At 32.1% G+C, this 21739-nt stretch overlaps 1 protein-coding gene across 1 annotated transcript in view; it reads right to left on the bottom strand.

The window, feature by feature from the left end:
• LOC132744894 (phospholipase A and acyltransferase 3-like) overlaps nt 1-19279 on the bottom strand; it is a 46729-nt gene extending 27450 nt beyond the window's left edge. The window contains exon 1 of the mRNA XM_060733687.1: nt 19137-19279. Within this exon, the coding sequence (XP_060589670.1) occupies nt 19137-19251 (115 nt within the window). The 5' untranslated portion in view covers nt 19252-19279. The remainder of the gene's footprint in view (nt 1-19136) is intronic.
• Nucleotides 19280-21739: the final 2460 nt, after the last annotated feature.

Below are 21739 nucleotides of genomic sequence, written 5' to 3'. Positions count from 1 at the left end.
AATTTACTGTTTTAATGCAAAACAACTCGTTTTGTGTATTCGGAAAACACAGGTTTAAAAAATCTACTACAAATATTGCAGGGAAAAAGAAATGGTCTTAAAAAGAAATGTTATGACGCGCGTAAGCTGCTAAATAATGCAAGAAATATTTTCCTAAGAAAAAAGTCTGTTCAAAATAAAATGAGTTTTTGAAAAAAAAACTAAGTTATACAAAAATAAAAAAAAATGTAAACGCATATTTCAGCGAAATGAAGGTGAACGAATCTCTAAATTATCAAAATTGATTTTTGAGTTATGTCCCAGACAAAGTTGAAAGTGTGATCATTCCAAACTTAGGCAATGCAGAGTTACTGTTCTTTGCACTGCACTTCTACTCAATTAGATCTATCTACCGACTAGCGCGACACGTTGTCTAAATATGTTGATCATTTCTATGAAATAGTTGTAAAATCCGACTTAAAATACCAAAGTTATGGGCCAGACACGAGTTTGCTTCAATGTCATGCTGTGACCTTGACCTTCAAGGTAGCGACCCAAATGTTGCGTGCGACACATTGTCTCAATATAGTGATCATTTCTGTGAAATAGTTGTAAAAATCCAACTTCAAATAACGAAGTTATAGGCCGGACACGATTTTGCTGCAAGGTCATGTTGTGACCTTGACCTTAAAAGTAGCGACCCAAATGTGAGCGTGACACGTCGTCTTAATATGATGATCATTTCTGTGAAATTGTTGTAAAATCCGACTTCAAATAACGAAGTTATGGGCCGGACACGATTTTGCTGCAAGGTCATGCTGTGACCTTGACCTTCAAGGTAGCGACCCATATGTTGCTCGCGACACATCGTCTCAATATTCTGATCATTTCTGTGAAATAGTTGTAAAATCCGACTTCAAATAACAAAGTTATGGGCCGGACACGATTTTGCTTCAATGTATGCTGTGACCTTGACCTACAAGGTAGTGACCCAAATGTTGCGCGCGACACGTCGTCTCAATATGGTGATTATTCCTGTGAAATAGTTGTAAAATCCGACTTAATAACAAAGTTATGGGCCGGACACGAATTAGGGACGTACGTACGTACTGACGACTGACGGACGGACGGACAACCCGTCGACTATATGCTCCCCCGAAATTTTTCGGGGAACATAATAAAGCAATAAATGGGGCTTACGTCTTAATGCCAGCAAAACAAAAGCCATGATTTTTGAAAAAGGCCGCCATAAAATATTTGATTTTTATCTTTATAACAATCATATAGAATTAGTAGATTCTTTTAAATATTTGGGCGTTCATTTATATAAAAATGGCAGTTGGAGCCGAACACAAAAGCGAATAGCCCAGCGCGGTTCGTTCTCATTACATAATTTGTTCATTGTTTTTAACCAACTTGATTTACCCGTGTCCAAACAATGTGGCTTATTCGATTTATTGGTAGCTTTTACGTTAAATTACGCGGCTGAAATCTGAGGCATCATGTCGGACCTGATGTTGAATTCATTCACTCGAAACTCTGTAGAAAAGTATTATCTGTCAAACGTTCTACAAATTTAGACGCTCTTTACGACAAATAAACTAGGATCCCGATGTGCATTCACAATTAATCATGGTAAAATATTGGACAAAATCATTGACAAGAATTATTGTAAGAAAGAATCGCTTCTTTTCAAAACCTATAAGATGCTTAGTATCGATGTTGAAGGATACAACACATATAACAAATGTAATGGGGCTTATCAAATTAAGATTATACCTGCTAAATGCGGACTTTCGAATATTTGGCAAAACCAATATAGCATGTTAATTGACTACAATATTATTGAACGAAGCATATTAGCTATTTATTATCAAAGTTGGTATTGTTCTATCAATAATTCTAGACGTCTAGATACATACATGTCTATAAAATATCAATTTAAATTTGAAAGTTATCTTGACTATATTAAGGACAAAAGATTTCGAGTTGCGCTTACAAAAAATTCGCACATCATCTCACGACTTGTTTATTGAAACGGGAAGATATACAAACGTACCTAGAATGGAAAGAATATGCAATAATTGTTCTTCGAGATAAATTGAAAACGAATTTCACTTTTTGTTTATATGTTCACAAATCGCTGCCCTCCGCAAAAAATATCTTAGAGGCTACTATTATACATGGCCTACATTGCAGAAATTTACTAATTTATTATTGTCTGAATCTAAACTATTTGTAAGAGATCTTTCTCAGTATTCATATTATGCAAATTTAATTAGAAAATAGTTTTACAGAATTTCAAACACGTCATAGTTATGAATGCATATATTTTATATTGTATTTTTGTGCTCCTTGAAAAATCCATGTCTTCTGCCTTAAGATATGTTGTATGTGCTATAAACATATATTGTTTCGGACAAACACGAACAACACGAACTGTATCTATAAATAAAGTATTAAAGAAAAAACCATGGTTCAATGCTGACTGTTACACTGCTAGAGCTGAATTCAAAAAAGCAAAAATGCTTTTGTAAAAAACAAAGACAATGATAACCTTCGTAATCTATATATAAATTATAAAAATAATTATAACAAAATTAAACGAACCCAAAAGAAAAAAATATAATAACTTTAATGAGAGGCAAAACTTAAATGAAATGAGCAAATCTCAACCACGTAAATTCTGGAATAAGATAAGAAGTCAGTACAAGGGCTGAAACTTTAACAACACAAGATCTATATAAGCATTTTAAAACACTGTATAGCACAGAGACAACAACTGGAAATATATCTTATAATCAAAATATTATAGATGAAGATTTATATAAAGAAACTAATATGTCAGAATTACATAAAGCAGTATTTTCACAAAACAATAGTAAAAGTAATGGAATAGATACACTTATATCGGAAATATATAAAATTTCTTTTAATGAAACGTCTGATTTTATTCTAAGACTTTTTAACAGGATATTTCATACCGGAGAATATCCCAGTGAGTGGGGATCAGGAATTATTGTTCCTATACATAAGGGAGGTGACCCGGAAGATGCCAAAAATTATAGGGGTTTAACTTTGATAAACACTATTGCTACAATATATTCACAGGTATTACTTAATCGCCGAACATCATGGACTATAAAACATAAAACCATAATAGATAATCAATACGGATTCCAAAAAGGAAACTCAACTACAGATTGCATATTTATACTTCACTCAATAACAGTAAAAACTCTTTCTGATAAAAATAAATTATACGTAGCCTTTGTAGACTTTGAAAAATGCTTTGATAAATTACAACGTTCGTTTATCTTTCAAAAACTAATCCAGGAAAATGTTAGTTCAAAATTTATAAAAGAAATTGAAAGCATGTACAGCAGCGTAAAAGGCGGAGCATTATATGCCCGAAAGTGTTGTTTTTTTAGTAAAGATGAAGCATTTGTAAGACAGGGGAATTAGCTATTCATTCTATAAAATTTTACAGCTGTAGGTTGATTAATACTTAAATATTGACCTTAACCATTGACCTTGTGACCCCAAAATCAATAGGGGTCTTCTACCTTATATGGACAATCATCCTAAGAAGTTTGAATATTGTGGGGCAATTGGAACTTTAATTATGCTCTAGAAACTGTTTTCAGTATTAAGGTAAAAGTGACTTTGACCTTGTGACCGTTAAAATCAATAGGGGTCTTCTACCCAATATGGACAATCATCCTATGCAGTTTGAATATTGTGGGCCCTTACGTTATGCTCCGAAAACTGTTTTCAGTTTTAAGGATATAGTACCCTTGACCTTTTGACCCCAAAATCAATAGAGGTCTTCTACCCAATATGGACAATCATCCTATGAGGTTTGAACATTGTGGGCCAAATGGAACATAAGTTATGCTCCAGAAACTGTTTTCAGTTTTTAGTTAATAGTGACTTTGACCTTTTGACCCCAAAATCAATAGGGGTCTCCTACCCAATATGGACAATCATCCTATGAAGTTTGAACATTGTTGGTCAAATGGAACTTAAGTTATGCCCCGGAAACTGTTTTCAGTATCAAGGTAATAGTGACCTTGACCTTTGACCTTGTCACCCCAAAATCAATAGGGGTCTCCTACCCAATATGGACAATCATCCTATGAAGTTTGAACATTGTGGGTTAAATGGAACTAAAGTTATGCTCCGGAAACTGTTTTCAGTTTTAAGATAATAGTGACCTTGACCTTTGACCTTTTGACCCCAAAATCAATAGGGGTCTTCTACCCAATATGGACAATCATCCTATGAAGTTTGAACATTGTGGGCCAAATGGAACTTAAGTTATGCTCCGGAAACCAAATTGCTAACAGACGGACGGACATACGGACGGACGGACGGACATACAGACAGACAGACGGACGCCAGGGGGTATAACATAACATGCCCTTTTGGGCATATAAAAAGAGATATCACCAAACTTCACCTCAAACATAGGTGCAAAACAAGGTGACCCAAGTTCAAGTCTTTTATTTTTATTCTTTGTTAATGACATAATTCATAACATTAATAGTAACATTGGTGGAATTTTTACCATACATGAATTAAAATTATTTATGCTACTTTTTGCTGATGATACAGCTCTTTTTGCCAATACACCCAATTCATTACAATCAATGTTAAATGATTTGAATTTATACTGCCAAACATGGAATCTAAAAGTTAACACATCTAAAACTAATATTCAGTTTAAGCGCTTGAGTTTAAACTCTTTATTTTTACACTTTACGTCACAGTATTTTTGCAATGACCTGTATATTTGGCTCCTCCTCCTAACAAGTCATTCAATCTCGTTCGCGCATGCTTAGTAGACTGGGTATATAAACCGAGCACGCTTCTGCAAATTCCTTTTCGATCCAGTCTCCGAGCTCCAGAAGCTGCCGTGAACTAACACGGAAAATTATATTGGAGAAAAAATTATGTAGCGGTTCTGAACAAACATGGCAATAAGACTTCATTTTTGTGTTTTTTAAAGTAGCCGAAGGTAGAGTTGCTTTTCTTTATTATCTTTAATATTGTGTTAAATTTATCTTACAAACCAATTTTTCAAATTTTATTACGACCACGAGATTTAGACAATCTAGATCTATTACCGATACTGTAGGCTTAAGGGCAGAGAAAGGTCTGAGAAAAAGTGATCCTACTAAAGACATTGTTGATACTATTTTGCAATACTGCAGTAGGTTTATTTAGCCTAATAAAAACAAAAATTATTTGATCACGTCATCACTAGACTTTATGACGTAACAAATACCTTGTGACTAGTGGAGTATACAGTGTAATAAATGCCCTGGCAGTATGTTATTGTGTTAATGTTTATAAAGTATTGATAAAGAAACTTTATCTACCCATAAATTATGTTGAAAGATTGTCCAGGTAGATCTATCCTTAATATATTAAACTTTTCACGTAGGGATGCTTCATAATGGTTAGTAATGTCATTCGTAGACATTATAAGTCGTGATAACGTAATACGTTAACCTTGTATTTGTTGTAGACTCAGCATTTTAATTCTGATTTTATTCTACTTCTTTTACAAATTGCTGGGGCCATGCCAAACGACAACCTAACCTGTCACAAGTTTTTCTGGCTGTCAAGGTTTCTTTGAAGAGACTGGTCAACATTATGTTCTAGACAATGGCACCAGAACAGAACACAGAAGTCGGTAGAACCAGCAGAAGTTGTGATGCCTAAATCAAGCTAATTGTTGATTCAGATTAACCGATAGACAGGTGACGTCACTGTTTTTAAATACAAATTATAGTTAAAATTTAATCTATGCTGTTTGTGACAAAAATGACATTATCAATTAAATACACATATATTCCTTATTACAGAAGAGTTCTTCAAAAATGCAGAATATTAACAAAATGTCGGTACCTATTTAACATAAAATATTCTTAAAAGCAACTGTCACAACTGTAAGAAAATGTTTTAAACTTGGGCGGATACCTTGGAGTGATGTATTTTTGTAATTTTGCACATTAGTAATTATCTATTACTGTATCAAATAATACGATAATTAAAAAAAAAATATTTCCAGTACTGTCATGTCAAAAATCTCTTCAGTCGTGTACATTTAAGTTATAAGACATCAAGGACCTTTAATTCAGAAAATGACAATAATAATAAAATATTGGGGGAGACAGGAAAAAGAAAAGTCAATTAATGATTTAAAATGGGAAAACATGTGACTATTGATACACTTACATCTAGTCATCACAATATTATTCTTTACCTTTTTGAACATTTCCCCTGTCTTCCAGAGATGTAAAATTATGTCTATAATTAGTATATTACAATACATTCGAGTTAACATGAACTTGATATACGCTCTTGGTTTTGCTCTTAAATATAGTTTAAATCTAGGGAATATGCCTATTTGGATATTAAATCTGCATTCATCATTTGCGGGAACATTAATTGTAAATAAACATTTGCCATTTTAAAGGGTCGGGTTGCACAATTTTCATTTTCAAAGTCAAGCAATAATTTCTAAAATTTTATAGATATCGTTCAAATCGCAGTAGTACTAGTTTAAACATATGACTTTCTGTCATTAGGTTAGGATTTTGGTTTTCTTACATTATAACATGTGACGTTTAGTTAAGTATTTACATATTAAGTGACTGAAATCGACGCCGAAAACTAAGCCATCCGAATTCCTCAGCATAATTTGCACAAATTCATGGTCTTGAGTGTGAGCATCAGTTTTGAGTTTTATTACTAAATGCAAAAAAAGAAAAGAAAAAAAAGTAATAATAATTATTATAATAATACTAATAATAAGAATGACAATAATGATGCAATGGTATGGATGCTATTGCTCAACGGTTTCGTCGTATCAATTTTAATGAGTTAAGGTTAAATAAGTTTTTGAATTTTATATTAAAGGCGATCATTGGTAATTAACGACATGGCTTATGGGGAGAATAGCATTTCTTGAGAAATTTTCTTTTAAGAATTCGTACCAAGTGGAATTGTTGCATGTATACATCTGTTAGGAAACGATGTGAAAAATAAAAATAATATAATTAATACTGCTGAGAAATATGAAATTGTCATATAGACAAAATATATGGATCCATGAAGAATAAATGAACGTGTGATGAAATTTGCTTTCATCTAATATTTGTTTATCTTAGAAATAAACACTAAAATAAAAAAATAAAATAAATAAAAATAAAAAATAATAATAAAAAAAAAATAAATAAATAATAATAAATATATGTTCAATACAGAATACTATTGCTGATTCAATGACACGTTTTCAATGGTCAAGGTTATTCCGGGAATAGCCATTATGGCTATTCCCGGATTAACCACAACAGGCATCTAGGCTTCCCTCCAATACCATTAAAGATCCTGTTTCATATTTTGTTCATGGTTTTATTTCATAAATATGATGCTAAAATTAAGATCTGTCAATATTGTAAGTTCCAATAATTATTATTTATAACGATATTACCTAATTTAACATTTCATGTAAATAAAGGGAGGTAATTAGAAATGTATTTCCTATAATAAAGTCAAATTTTCCAATAAGAAATGAATACATATAATCTATTGATTAAATATAATATGCACAAATGTTTGCAGTACACATTTTACATATTCTTCGATGTTTGAAATTTTTTTTATTTGCATAATTATATAGTATATATAATACATATATAATTTTTTGCAAGTGTGGTATACACTCAGTAACAATATCAATTACAAAACATACAGGATCTTTAAGCATTTCTTCAGATATTCAACCGGAAGTAGAAAGATTAGTTAATTATCAATTAGTTCGTCACCCTCGGGCTACAGAAAATCTGGAATTGAGTGATATGTTTATTTTCGGTTCTGTTTTAATATAGCCACCCTCAGTCTTACATAAACTGATATAAATGGCATACCTGCTTTTGTAACAATACGCATGTCACAAACGTTGTTGCATTTGCCTCAATTACCTAATGTAAACTATAAAGCCTTGTTTATAATACAAAGGAATTCATTGTGTGACAGTAGCATATCGAGGTTGAAGAATACTAGTTTGGACTAGAAATTAAACGTAAACTTACTTAGAAAATCTAATAAATTACTTAAGAGATATTTATGCCTTCAGTTTGAAGAAATTCTCTACTTTTCGTCACGTGTTACTGACAATATCCAAATTTCCATCTTGAAACATCTTACTAAAAAGTACATGTTTGGCTATAATGATATATTTATTAATTAGCTATAGGCAAAATGTCCGTTTTTTAACCGCACACAAATGATCTAGATTCTAGAGTGTATTGGTACGTTTAATAGCATCGCTTAAACGACAAAATAGAAAAGGAAACGTATTGATGATATACAATTGTATCTTTAATAGATATCCCAATACAAATGATAACGCTTCAATGGCTGTACTTTCATGCCATTTAATTTAAAGCAGCATGCCTCCAGATTCATGCAAATTTTCATGAAAATTTAAAAAAAAAAAAAAATTCATGTTGGATACAGCACTTACAAACTATGTAATTCAGCAAAATAAAAGAAGTCAAAATATGCAAAATAACCCTCATTGCGTTAGTAACGCAGTAGAAATATGGTGGAAAATACTGCAAAACATATAAATGCATATTATAAAGATATTACTTCAGTTTTGAATCTTTTATTGTTCTTATAAATCAAGTACTTCTTTTGTTTGATTTTCTTGAAATATTTTGATTTCATCTGGGGGAGTGCAGCTTTAATGTAAATTGCATTAAATTTATAAGCATATGTTTTTAATAACATTAAACCCAACTCATTCAGAATAGGCTATGTATCCAGTTGTACATGTAGTCAAGTAAAAGGTAGATAGCCGTCAAATATTCGTTCAACACGTATGATTCTTGTACAATATATGTTTATAGTAGTATTTTAAGTAAACTTGATAACAGGGTGTTTCTAACTAAGGAAGACACTGCTTTCAAAATAATAAAGAGAAACAAAAGGTTCTGCCAATTGCCCGTAATGATATATTGGGCCGGCAGTCCGCCTTTGGGTTTAAATTTGCAGTGTCTATAATAAATATAATTATGGGTGCAGTTTACCCACATTTAAATGTATTTGTGATACCGTCGACGGATTACAATGCAGTAATTTAACTTCACTTAATAATTAATATATCACCCTGGAAAGAAAGAAAAAAAAAATTCATAATGGGTGCATGCAGTTTACCCAGATATATTTTATAATGGGTGCAGTTTACCCAGATATATTTCTATCAGATTATCATATTGAACATGGGTGCAGTTTACCCAGATATATTTTGTTATGGGTGCAGTTTACCCAGATATATTTTTATTATGGGTGTAGTTTACCCAGATTTATTTCTATTATCATATGGGTGCAGTTTACCCAGATATATTTCTATCAGATTGAACATGGGTGCAGTTTACCCAGACTTATTGCACTTTTGGGTGCAGTTTACCCAGATATATTTTTATTATGGGTGCAGTTTACCCACTTATATTTCCTAATTTTGAACATATATGGGTGCAAATTACACAAGGATATTCATGGAATTTTGAACATTTATAGCTGCATTTTCCCAAATACAATAATGTAATTTTGTACATTTATTGGTGAATTTTGGCCAAGTATTGGTACATTTTTCATTGCAGATAATTCACGTAAAAATTACCAATAATATGTTATTAAATTGTATCGTTGTGAAGAACAAATTCGTTATAACAATAACATGTTTAAAAATAGGTTTTCCGGCGACCCAATTCCTTGCATGGGTGGTTGGCTCATCTCTAGTAAAGACACTTTTCATTAGTTTTTCGTTTTGTGTGGCATGTCCTCTTGTATGTGAAGTTTTTGTGTGACATGTGCATTTCATTTCATAGAGCCTACAATTTAGTATCTTCTTATTTAAATCTACCTGCATATTTGCTTGAACATTACGGTGTGATTCAAATGGGTTCTTCTTCGTCAGCGACTGCTGATGAAGAAGAAACTTTCTTTTAAGCCTAGATAAATACAAATTTTCCTATGGTTGTGCAACATCTTTCCAAGCACTTAATTAATTCAGTCTCAGATTTGTTTGCGACATTCTTATAGATATATGGCTGTTCTCTTTGGTGGAACGTATCTATAGTGACATACAAAATAGTACAAACTTTATTAGAAATAGGGATTGTTGATAAAGTCCTAAAACCCCGTGATCTTTTTGAGTAGATGGTGCCATTAACTCCTGTCTGGTCACAATACTACGTTAATTAATTAAATTTCGTTCGTGGTGTATGCTTAAACACACCAGTATCTGCAATTAAATCGTCATGACTGAGTCATTTATTTTGGTTTATGTTAGCCCGCTTTTGGCGGAAGGCTCTCTCAATTCTTCGAGACCCTTTTGGCGAAAATCTAACATAAAATTACAGGTTTTTTGCAATCGATGACGAAGCAAAACCTATTTTATAATATTCTATTTTATATAAAGGTTCAAACTCTATTAACTTTATGTTACTTTATGACCAGTCATGACGGAAATTTTATGCCAACCATAAATAAAATAAGTTAAACATATATGTTGCATTTATTATCATTTGTTCCTTTAAAGTGACTATGTTGGAAAAATAATATTCAGTTTAAGCGCTTGAGTTTAAACTCTTTATTTTTACACTATACGTCACAGTATTTTTGCAATGACCTGTATATTTGGCTCCTCCTCCTAACAAGTCATTCAATCTCGTTCGCGCATGCTTAGTAGACTGGGTATATAAACCGAGCACGCTTCTGCAAATTCCTTTTCGATCCAGTCTCCGAGCTCCAGAAGCTGCCGTGAACTAACACGGAAAAATACCCACCCGCCCTTCCCATTTGCTTTGCTGTTGTCTCTTTTTTCTGTTTTCAGGTAATAATGACCGCCGCGATACTTAGCCCTTCTTCGTCATGGCTGGAATTATCATTTCAACAGTCAATATTTGTTTTGCGACATCCGGAAATTTGCCAACGTCGACTGCCAGACCCCTGTCATTTGAATCCGACGTCGGTTTAAAACATACATTTAACTGGCCTGTACATAAGCATAAACATTTCGAACACCTGTGGGATGCAACTGACTTTCGGATATTTGTAGAATAGTCATTAGATAACCTGTAACCGATGTCGGTACAAAACAAAACACTGTTAACTAACTTAACCTATGTGTAAATAAAACACATATTGTCTTTAAAAAAGTATTGATATAATGGTTATTATCATATCATTACATTGTTATACATGGTTTCAAGCAAGTTTACTTACATTATATATCACACTACTATTTAATTAAAATAATAATTTTTCTTATATAAAGAACGTTTCTCTTTATTGAGCTGTATGTTTTTTGTATTTTATGTGTTTACTGGCATATCTGAGCAGGTCCGTTGTTCTATATTCCGAGGAATAGTCTGAGGAGGTTTCCTCCGTGCATGCCAACGGATGCTACGGTTCCTCTTAAAAAAGGGGTTTTACGTAGGCGGCCAGTATTCCTAAGACGAATATACGATCAAATCTGTTGAGTAATTGTTCTGGTTTGGAATATCCTAGACATTCTATGGCAGTTTTGATCGTGATATGCTTGATAAATGTATTTATATATACAAATGGCTGTATCAGTCTTTTCAAAATTTAACTAATTTTTATTGATAATATTTATAAAACATATTTTATAAGCTTCGGATATCAAGTGTTTATCATATCTGGCATTGTCAGCACATTGTCTCTTTTTCGAAACATAATTTTAATTGATTATATCTTGTTACGAGCCAGGCGTAACGAGAAAGAAAAGCCAGCAACAAACTTGTAACAATAACAAATTTATTACAGTAAAATTATTAAAGAAAAATAAAATAACAAATTATGTTTACAAATACCTGAAGTCCAAATAAAAATTACAAATGTCTAGTCTGATCCTGGAATGATCCTTTTTCAATAGCACAGTTAAATCCAAGTTAAATCCAAGAACACTTTAGAATAAATTCCCACAATAAAATCCACAAGAATTATTAATAATCCAAGCTCCAATAAATCACTTAATTTCCAAATTGAATAATACTCCAAATATATTGATGACTTAAAAGATCACTGATGACTAAAAAGGTAACTGATGACTTAAAGATAAGATTAATGAAAAATGTCTCCTTATATATATTAACTAAGAAGTTTCCAGAAAGGTCTATTATGTTCTCAAGTAATCATAATCTAGCAACTTCAACAATAAAGATCATTCCAGAAGTTTCTATCTAAATATAATGCATGAGTTTTCTACAACAGTTAAGAACCTTCTAGTACATACATGTAGTTTATGTTCTAAAAATAGAACAATGATAATATTGGAAATACCAACTGGTCAGATATAAATTATATACATGTAATATGTTGCATACATAACAATCTGAATAAACATATTAAGCTACCGAAGCATATATAAGCAATATATAAAATGTCACTTCCGACTGTTGGGATATGAGTATTAGTCATATAATATTATAATTGATATACATGTAATTGTTAATATTATTCTATAACAGATTGTCTGGAATATTTAATGCTCTTATTCAGCCGTCGATATGGCGAAAATCTAACATAAAATTACAGGTTTTTTCAAATCGATGACGAAGCAAAACCTATTTTATAATATTCTACTTTATATAAAGGTTCAAACTCTATTAACTTTATGTTACTTAATGACCAGTCATGACGGAAATTTTATGCCAACCATAAATAACATAAGTTAAACATATATGTTGCATTTATTATCATTTGTTCCTTTAAAGTGACTATGTTGGAACAATAAAATAATGATATTTGAACAAGGTAGACATTCAACATTTAACTTCATTTTCAACGGTCAGACTTTAGAAATTGTTAAAAGCTTTAAATATTTAGGGGATTATTTCTTTAAAAATGGACATTGGAATCGGACACAAAAGCATCTTGGTCAACATTCATCATTTTCTATGCATAACCTTTTTACAGTATTTAACCAACTTGATCTAAAGATTCAAGATAAATGTTAACTGTTTGATACACTAGTTGGATCCGTCTTAAATTATAGCGCAGAAGTGTTTGGATACTACGATTGTAAAAATATAGAACTTGTACATTGTAAATTTATTCGAAAGATCCTTTGTGTCCGTAAATCAACAAATCTAGATGCATTATATGGAGAAATAGGGATAGATAGATATCTATCTATCTACCGTAAATCAACAAATCTAGATGCATTATATGGAGAAATAGGGAGATATCCAATGGCAATATACCGTAAAATCATAATGTTCAAATACTGGATTAAAATACTTAGGACACCTGATAACTCAATTCTTAAAAAAATGTATAACATGCTAAAAGAAGATGCAGATAGTGAGCTATCATACAGAGAAAAAAACTGGGCTTATCAAATAAAAAATATACTGAACCAAATAGGAATGTCTTACTTTTGGCTACAACAAGATAATTTAAATATAAATGTATATGTCATAAAGCAAAGAATTTTAGATATCTACAAACAAAATTGGTATTCAAGCATTAATAATTCTAACAGACTTTCGTCTTACAGTCATTTTAAACACGAATTTCAGTGCGAAAAGTATTTAAGCGTTATAAACAAACATAGCCATAGGATTATTTTAACCAAAATTAGACTATCAGCTCATAATCTCGAAATAGAAAAAGGATGGCACGATAATATTCCAAGAGAAAACAGAAAATGTCGAAATTGTTCATTAATTTTAGTAGAGACAGAACATCATTTCTTATTAATATGCCCGAAATATTACAATTTACGTAGAAAGTTTTTTAAACCATATTTTTGTAGATGGCCTTCAATGCAAAAATTCGAAACACTAATGACAATCACAAATATCAAAACAATTAATAATCTGGCAAGTTGTCTGTACTATGCATTGAAAGAGAGGAAATAACTTAAGATTTAAATATCCGATAACATACATTTTTTCTTATGATTACAAGTAAATGGGAGATAACTACGACAATAAATGATTAGTACATATACAACGGTTATGTCATCTTAGAAATATTATAATTGCCGTTTTATTTGTGGATATCGATATGATATAACGTTAACAAATATCTTTCTACATAGCTTCTTACATATTTTAGTGTATTTATGTTTATACTTGTCACCAATAATAATCGGCACGTGAACAAATCTCGTTCTACTGTGTACATGCATGCATAAGTATTTTTTATGCAATTGTGTCGTAACCTTTATTCATATTTGTCAACAATACTTCTCGGCAACGTTAACAAATATTTTTTCTTCTTTGTTGAAGTACATTTTTTTCTTACTTGTATAAGTATTTCTTATGCAAACTCTGTTACATATATCATAACATTTGTTCATACTGGTTAACAATACTTCTCGGCTAATTGTAACTTGTAACACTTTACACTATACAGAATATGATTTGACTATAAATTTTATGTTTACAATTATATGTTAAATAAAATTTATGTTATGTTATGTTATGTTTAACGCAAAAAAAATAATTGAGATTTTTTTTTTTTTTTTTTTTTTTTTTTTTTGAGTGTAGTAACCAGTCAACTGTAATACAATGCAATCATCTTTCATTTAAAAAAACAACAGTCTTTGGTTGCCTTTCACATCTTCACACCTCTGTTCAATTATTATAACAAAGTAAATAACAACTTTTTATGGTGCTAACAAGAATACTTGAAATAGGATTATTTAGAATAGCAGCAATTAATAAGTGTTTATATTTTTGCTCTTTTGTACTAGTAAATACAAAGTAATAAAAAATTGTAATAAGGATATTTTGAGGTAAATAGTTATTGAGACGGTTTATCTCAATTTAATGTTTACTTCAAGTATTTTGTGCTTCTTAAGATGAATATTATTATGTTAACATTTGAAGGAACATTACAGAAAATTTATTATCATTTGGCCTCAAGATATTATATTGTGCCTACAACTTATTATCTTGTGACCAAAACTTATCATCTTGTTGCCACAACTACTATCTTGTGGCCTCAAGATATTATACTGTGGCCACAAGTTATGATTTTGTGTCCAAAACTGATCATCTTGTTGTCACAACTAATTATCATGTGGCCATAACTTATTATTTTGAGGTAAGACTTATATTAGCCAAAGGGAATGGTCGTTTGTTTTCAATGAATTTTAATATCACACAGACCACACAGAAGCGGTGGGTCACATGCTGTGGTGGTGAAGCATTCGTCAAAGAGTCAGTGTTCCAGTAAAACACACAGGGACATGTTTATATTATTGTACTTTTTTGTACGATCGGGCGTTTCTTTCATTATTCATGAAAGTATTAAATTAAATGCACATTGTGCCTCACATAAGTTTTCCTTCTTTTTTCCTTCTTTAAAGGTGCAAATATTATTTTTATTATGTCAACATAATGGATAAAAGCATGTTTGAATATGAATGTGAAATCATTTGTCATACTCGTAAACGTAGCAAAATGAAAAGTAGTATTTTTACTTACTGTCCCTGTGATAATTGCCAAAAAAGTGAAACAGAAACAATAGATGGTAAGGTAACCGGCAAATTAGTATTTTAAAACTATTCCAAGACACTAAGATGTAAAGTTTTTGAGAAATATATATTAGAGCATGTTTGGAACATTATGGGCTTTCAAGAAATAAAAGCTATAAATTTATACCTTTAAGGTCGCTGAATCAATTCACTTGCCCCCTACCAAACCCCTTATCCCGTTTTTGAATTCGAATCCCTTTAGTGACTTGTTTTCAGACAATTATTATTAATGATATATAACGATGTTACACTGAAAGATACCAGTTTCAAGGACATATGTCAATTCTTTTATGAATTTCCTTCTTTATTCCTGTTTGTTTATAAATCAAATATACGGCTGTGTTATGTTGTCGTTGTTCTTGTTGTTGTTGTGTCTGTGTGCGTGCGCATGTACGTGAGCGTGTGTGTGTGCGTGTGTGTGTGTTGGTGTGTGTGCGTTCTTAAATGTTTTAAGTTAAATGGTAATGACGAATACATTACTTAAGTCAAAGGACCGCCAATATGTAAACCACATTCACCATGCTGCGCTGAATATACCATATTACATTTAATCATAACTTTTGTACGTCGTCATTGAACATATGCAATAACTTTTTCATCATTTTGTGTTCTTTAAGAGAAATCAAAATATATTTCTCTTAATAAAGTCTAAGACAAATCTACCATACATACAAATGTAACTTAATGTATTTGCCACGTTTATTATATGACTATTGTAATTTATTTTGATGATAATTCGGTATAAAGAAAAAATAACATATTTATATTTAACTTTGTTAGCGGTGATGCTGTCGGACCGTACATGTCACGGAACGTATATGTCACACGTGTGGGACATATTCGGCCGAATTAATTACAGCTGTGTTTATATGCCATATACGTTTCTGCAATTTGGTAGTAAATGCCTGACCGTATATGTAAAACGTACACAGTAATCTAACATAATCGTCGACGTTTTAACCTACCTTCATCAACTTTAATAATATACCATCATCATCATCATTATCATCATCATCATTATCATCATCATCATCATCATCCACAACAACAACAAAACATCATTATCATAAATGATGAATCATCATCGTTATCGTTAATTTGTAATAGATATATATTTGTTTTAGTCCACATCGCCTTGCTTATCATGCCCCCTACTCTAAAGGGGGAGGGGAGATTTAAACGTTTACTTGTTCGTGCGCCTGAGCCCGAGTACGTGCAGCTGTCTGTCCCGGAATCTTTAGTGTTGCTCCATAAATACTTTAATTAGGGGTCATGAAATTTTACATGAACGTTGGCCAGCATTATGTTATTGTACATCGGATTGTGTTTGTCGATTCGGACAGTCATGCCAGAGTGACTGCCCTTTTCTTAGACAAATCGGAAATCGTCAGCTTGTGTCCCGTGTAACATAAACAGTATTTGATCTAGGGGCATGGTTATGAAACTTGTAAGTTGATCTTACGCGTTAAAAGCGTGATTTTGACATGCACTTTACAAATGACGTTATACCACGAAAAAAAAATAATTTACGCCGTGACTTTTTAAGCAAAATCAAAACTTTATTAATCACGAAAAAGAAAAACATATTCTCCAAACTGCAAACCATGTATAATTTTACAGTGGTGCGCACAAGAGGGGATAATATGAATGGCGTTCTGTTCATATGACATTTATAACTAAATTGCTCCTATGCCTTAAACCGTCATGACCATTTTCGAAATGGCGATTTCAAGAACGCGTTAAAGTTGTTTCAAACAAACTGTTTGACAGAGTTAAACATGCATTCGACGTTTGCTTTGTTGCAGCATATATGTCATTTAAGCTCTAGCAAGATGTGATTGCTTTCCTGATGAATCACAAAGTATGGATGATACAATGATAAGGGGTAGTGGTGATCTAATGACCAAGATGTTTGCCTCTCAATCCCAAGATTGTGAGTGCGAGCCCAACTCGGGTCACGACTATGTTTCTTCATTTGATACCAGTATTGGTTAGTTCCAGGAAGTGGACTTTAAAGTGATGTATATAAGTTGAAAGAACTTGCTTCGCAATTGAGCATAAATAAATACATTTAAACTAATAGCTTGTAGATTAATCAAGGACTCTTGAATCATTTATTTGTTTGTTCAAGCAGCTAGAAATATACAAAAATAAAAACATATTTTAGTACAAGACGAATGTATGTTTTTGTTTACAGGGATATTGCAGTACGATACTCACCAAATATGTTTGGTGAATTTTTTTGTTTATTATATACTTTTAAAAAAATCGATGAAAAATTTGTTTATCATACACTTTTAACAAATTTTATGAAATATATGTTCATTATACACTTTAAAAAAAATTCGGTGAAATATTTGTTTATTATACACTTTTAAAAAAATTCGGTGAAATATTTGTTTATTATACACTTGTGATGATGATTATAATTCTGCTGCTGATGATGACGTTGATGAAGATGGCGGTTGTGGTATTTGCGATTCTGTCATTAGTTTTTGTTTTTTAATAAACATTATTGTGCAAAACGGACTTATTTATAAACAAAAATCTAAAAGTGACGTACACGTTTGTATTTTTATTTTATGCGCATTTTTGGTAAGTGACAAATACGTTTAAGTGATCATAAAAAAATCTCAACCCAACCGAATATGGCACATTTTATGTTTTATTTTCGGCTGAGGAGTATGCAATATTTAACCGAATATGCCACACGTCCGACAAATTCGACCCGAATAAGTCACACGTGTGCCATATTCGGTCCGTGACATATAAGGTCAAACAGATGGGTCCGCTGAAAATGAAACGAAAATTGTATTGCTTCAAATAAGTCGTGGGCTGAAGATAATAATTCGTGGCCACAAGATACTGAAACGTCGCTTCTAGATCATAAGTTGTGAGCACAAGATAATAAGTCGAAAAAAAGATAATAAATCGTGGCCGCAATATAATGTTTTGATGCTTCAAGGTAATTAGTTGTGGCCTATGGATAATGTCTTGAGGCCACAAGGTATGTCTTGCGGCATCAAATTAGTAATAAGAGGAGGCCACAAGATAAAAGTTTTTTTCACACGATTATATCTTAAGGCTTTAAGACAATAAGTAGCCATAATATTATATCTAAAAGCTCAAGATAATACGTTTTGACCTCAAGAAAATAGATACTGCAAATATCACCTCTGCCATCTTACATTACAAAACTTTATATCAAAACAAAAAAGCATGTTATTTTCTTATTTGAGAATAGAGAAATAATCTAAATTTAATTTTAATTTAATTTATTGTGGTCTATTGCTTAACATTTTGTTATTATTGTTTGTATTAGTTGACAATAAATAAACATATCATGTATTTCGTCTCATGATGGTAATATAAATAATGTTTTGTTATTAGTGTATTTGCTGGTGGCTTTATTGTACAATGGTTTCAATAAATTAAATGTGAATGAAACTGTTTCATTTTGGTAAAACATTTTGAACAATGATATATATTCAGCGCTCATTTTCAGCTCCAAAAAAAATACAACTTTACAAAGAAATAAAAGGAAACATAAATAATTTAATACCTGCATACACCGCCCAGTGTGAGTATAAAACACTCCTTTTGACCTCCACTAAATCTCCTTTTTTGAGGCTCTTCAAAACATTGGTGTTGTGTTCCTTAATTGAGTTTGCTCCCATTGCCAAACAGACGTTTTACCCTGATAAAACCTGGAATGAAAACACCTTATAATAAGATATGTTACATGGTATATATTTCTTTCTAATTGAACTTCTATAATAGAGACTGAACAGAGTACTATATTACCGAATCAAAAGAAAATATGAGTAACTGAATTTCATTCCTTTTTAGTAGATAATAAAAACAAGTTCTACAGAACTGTCAAACTAATATTATCAAAACTATATTTTGAATGCAGATAAAAGAATATATTCTATATAAATGGAAATAAGAATATTTTATTTTGTTTTGTTTTTTCTTGTTATTTCTGCGAATATTGTGGTAACATATCCTAGCAGTTGATCAACCTAGAGTACTTAACAGTAACTAACGATTTCTATTCAAGTTGCCTCTTAGACAGTCTTCTCATGATATACATGTATCTGTATATACAACTATTTGAAGTAAAATGTACAGTTACCGAAAGCATACTTATTTGCACACATATGTACGGTGTTCCGTTTGGACATTCGTGATTTATTATTTAGTCTGTACCCTCGATGCACGATGGCACGATGGTGAAAACGCGATGGCACAATGATACGATGGTGAAAACGCGATGTTATGATGATGAAAACACAATAGTGCGATGGTGAAATCGCGATGGCACGAAAACACGATAATGAAAAAGCAATGGTACGATGGTGAATGCACGATGGTAAGATGGTGAAAACACGATGGCACGACGGTGAAAGCGCGATGACACGATGGTGAAAACGCCATGTCACGATGGTAAAAACGCAGATGGTACGATGATGAAAACACGATGGTGCGATGGTACGATGGTGAAAAAGCAAGAGTACGATGGTGAAATCGCGATGGTATGATGGTGAAAACGGGATGGCACGATCGTGAAAACGTGATGGTACGATGGTGAAAGCGCGATGGTGCGATGGCGAAGACGCGATTGTACAATGGTGAAAGCGCGATGGTACTATGGTGAATGCAAAATGGTACGATGGTGAAAACACGATGGCACGACGGTGAAAGCGCGATGGTACAATGGTGAAAACGCGATGGCACGATGGTGAAAACACGATGGCGCGAATATACTATGGCGAAAACGCGATGGTACGATGGCGTAAACGCAATATAAAATCGCGTTTTCACCATCGTACCATTGCGACATTGCGATCGTACCATCGTGTTTTCACCATCGTACCATCGTGTTTTCGTCATCGTGCCATCGCGTTTTCACCATCGTACCATCGTGCATCGCGGATAATGAAAAAATAAAAAATCACGATTGTCCAAACTATGTAACAAAATTAGATAAATAGAATAATATTTTTTAATATGAACATTGCTGAAAGTAATCTAATCATCTTGCTTTGACTAAAAATCTGGAAACAAAGTCGCATTAATTTTTTTTAGGGCGTGGACGGTTACTTGTACTTTCTATTAACGTCAACGCACAGATTCAATCAAACCGTGCCTGCAACATTTTCAATTGTGTCGTTTTCTGCGTTCTTTAGGGACTGTGTATATCTCTCCATTTTAAAATTTAAATCTTGAATAGTGTTCTGTGAGAGTAGGAATTTATTGTTTGTTTTTGATATCTTTTATACTCTTTGGACCTTTAACAACTCGGTACGTTGGTTTGAATATTCGTTCGGATGTAGCATTTTCATGCGCATGCGCAATCTGCGTAGGACAAAAGATCATCGCACTACATAGAAATGCAGTAGAAGTTAATAGAAAACTCTAGGCTTGTTGACGGTAAAGAAGTTAAAGAACAACATTAAATAGCTTTGAACAAAAAAAACAAAACAAAAAAACATGCCTCTATAGCTTTGTGGCCAAGATGAACAAGAAGAACCCCTTAGCGACTACGTCTGACGTAAAAACCTTTTCATAATTGTTGCAAAAAGGTGGATTTATAATTACTACATAAAAAAAATCTACTTTATTTTTCTTTAAATGATTCTTATAAAAGAAACTTAAGAGATTTCTATATCAAATTCAAATATCTTTATTCACTCAGGTTTCAATAAAATACATAAGGTTTCAACAAAATAATAGTTGACAATATAAATGTTCCGGTTGTAAAGTCCTGAAAAGAAAATGCACTATAGACATTTAGTTATCATTAGACAGAGATAAAATAACAATAGACATTTTAAATGTTTTAAAGAAAGAAATGGGGGTTCAGTTGAGGATATATGAGCATCTTATATAATTGAAAAAATCAACATAACTTATCGTTCAACACTACTTGAACGTACACAACACCTAATTGCACGCTCTAAACGGAAGCCCATTGAGGCCGTTTTGAGTTAAAAGATAACAATTTAAACTTAGATGTTAGATCTTAAGTCTTATATCTAAGAACTTAGGTCTTAGTTCTTATAACTAGAGGTTCCGTAAAACTACCATTGTCGTTATTTTAACCAAACCTTCCAACCTGTCTTTGTGTAATTCACAAATTGTCAAATTGGGAACAGTATT

Source organism: Ruditapes philippinarum, unplaced genomic scaffold, assembly GCF_026571515.1.
Source record: "Ruditapes philippinarum isolate M1 unplaced genomic scaffold, ASM2657151v2 ctg1794_1_1_1_1, whole genome shotgun sequence".
In the NCBI taxonomy this organism is placed as follows: domain Eukaryota; kingdom Metazoa; phylum Mollusca; class Bivalvia; order Venerida; family Veneridae; genus Ruditapes; species Ruditapes philippinarum.
This window is presented reverse-complemented; position numbering and strand designations above follow the sequence as displayed.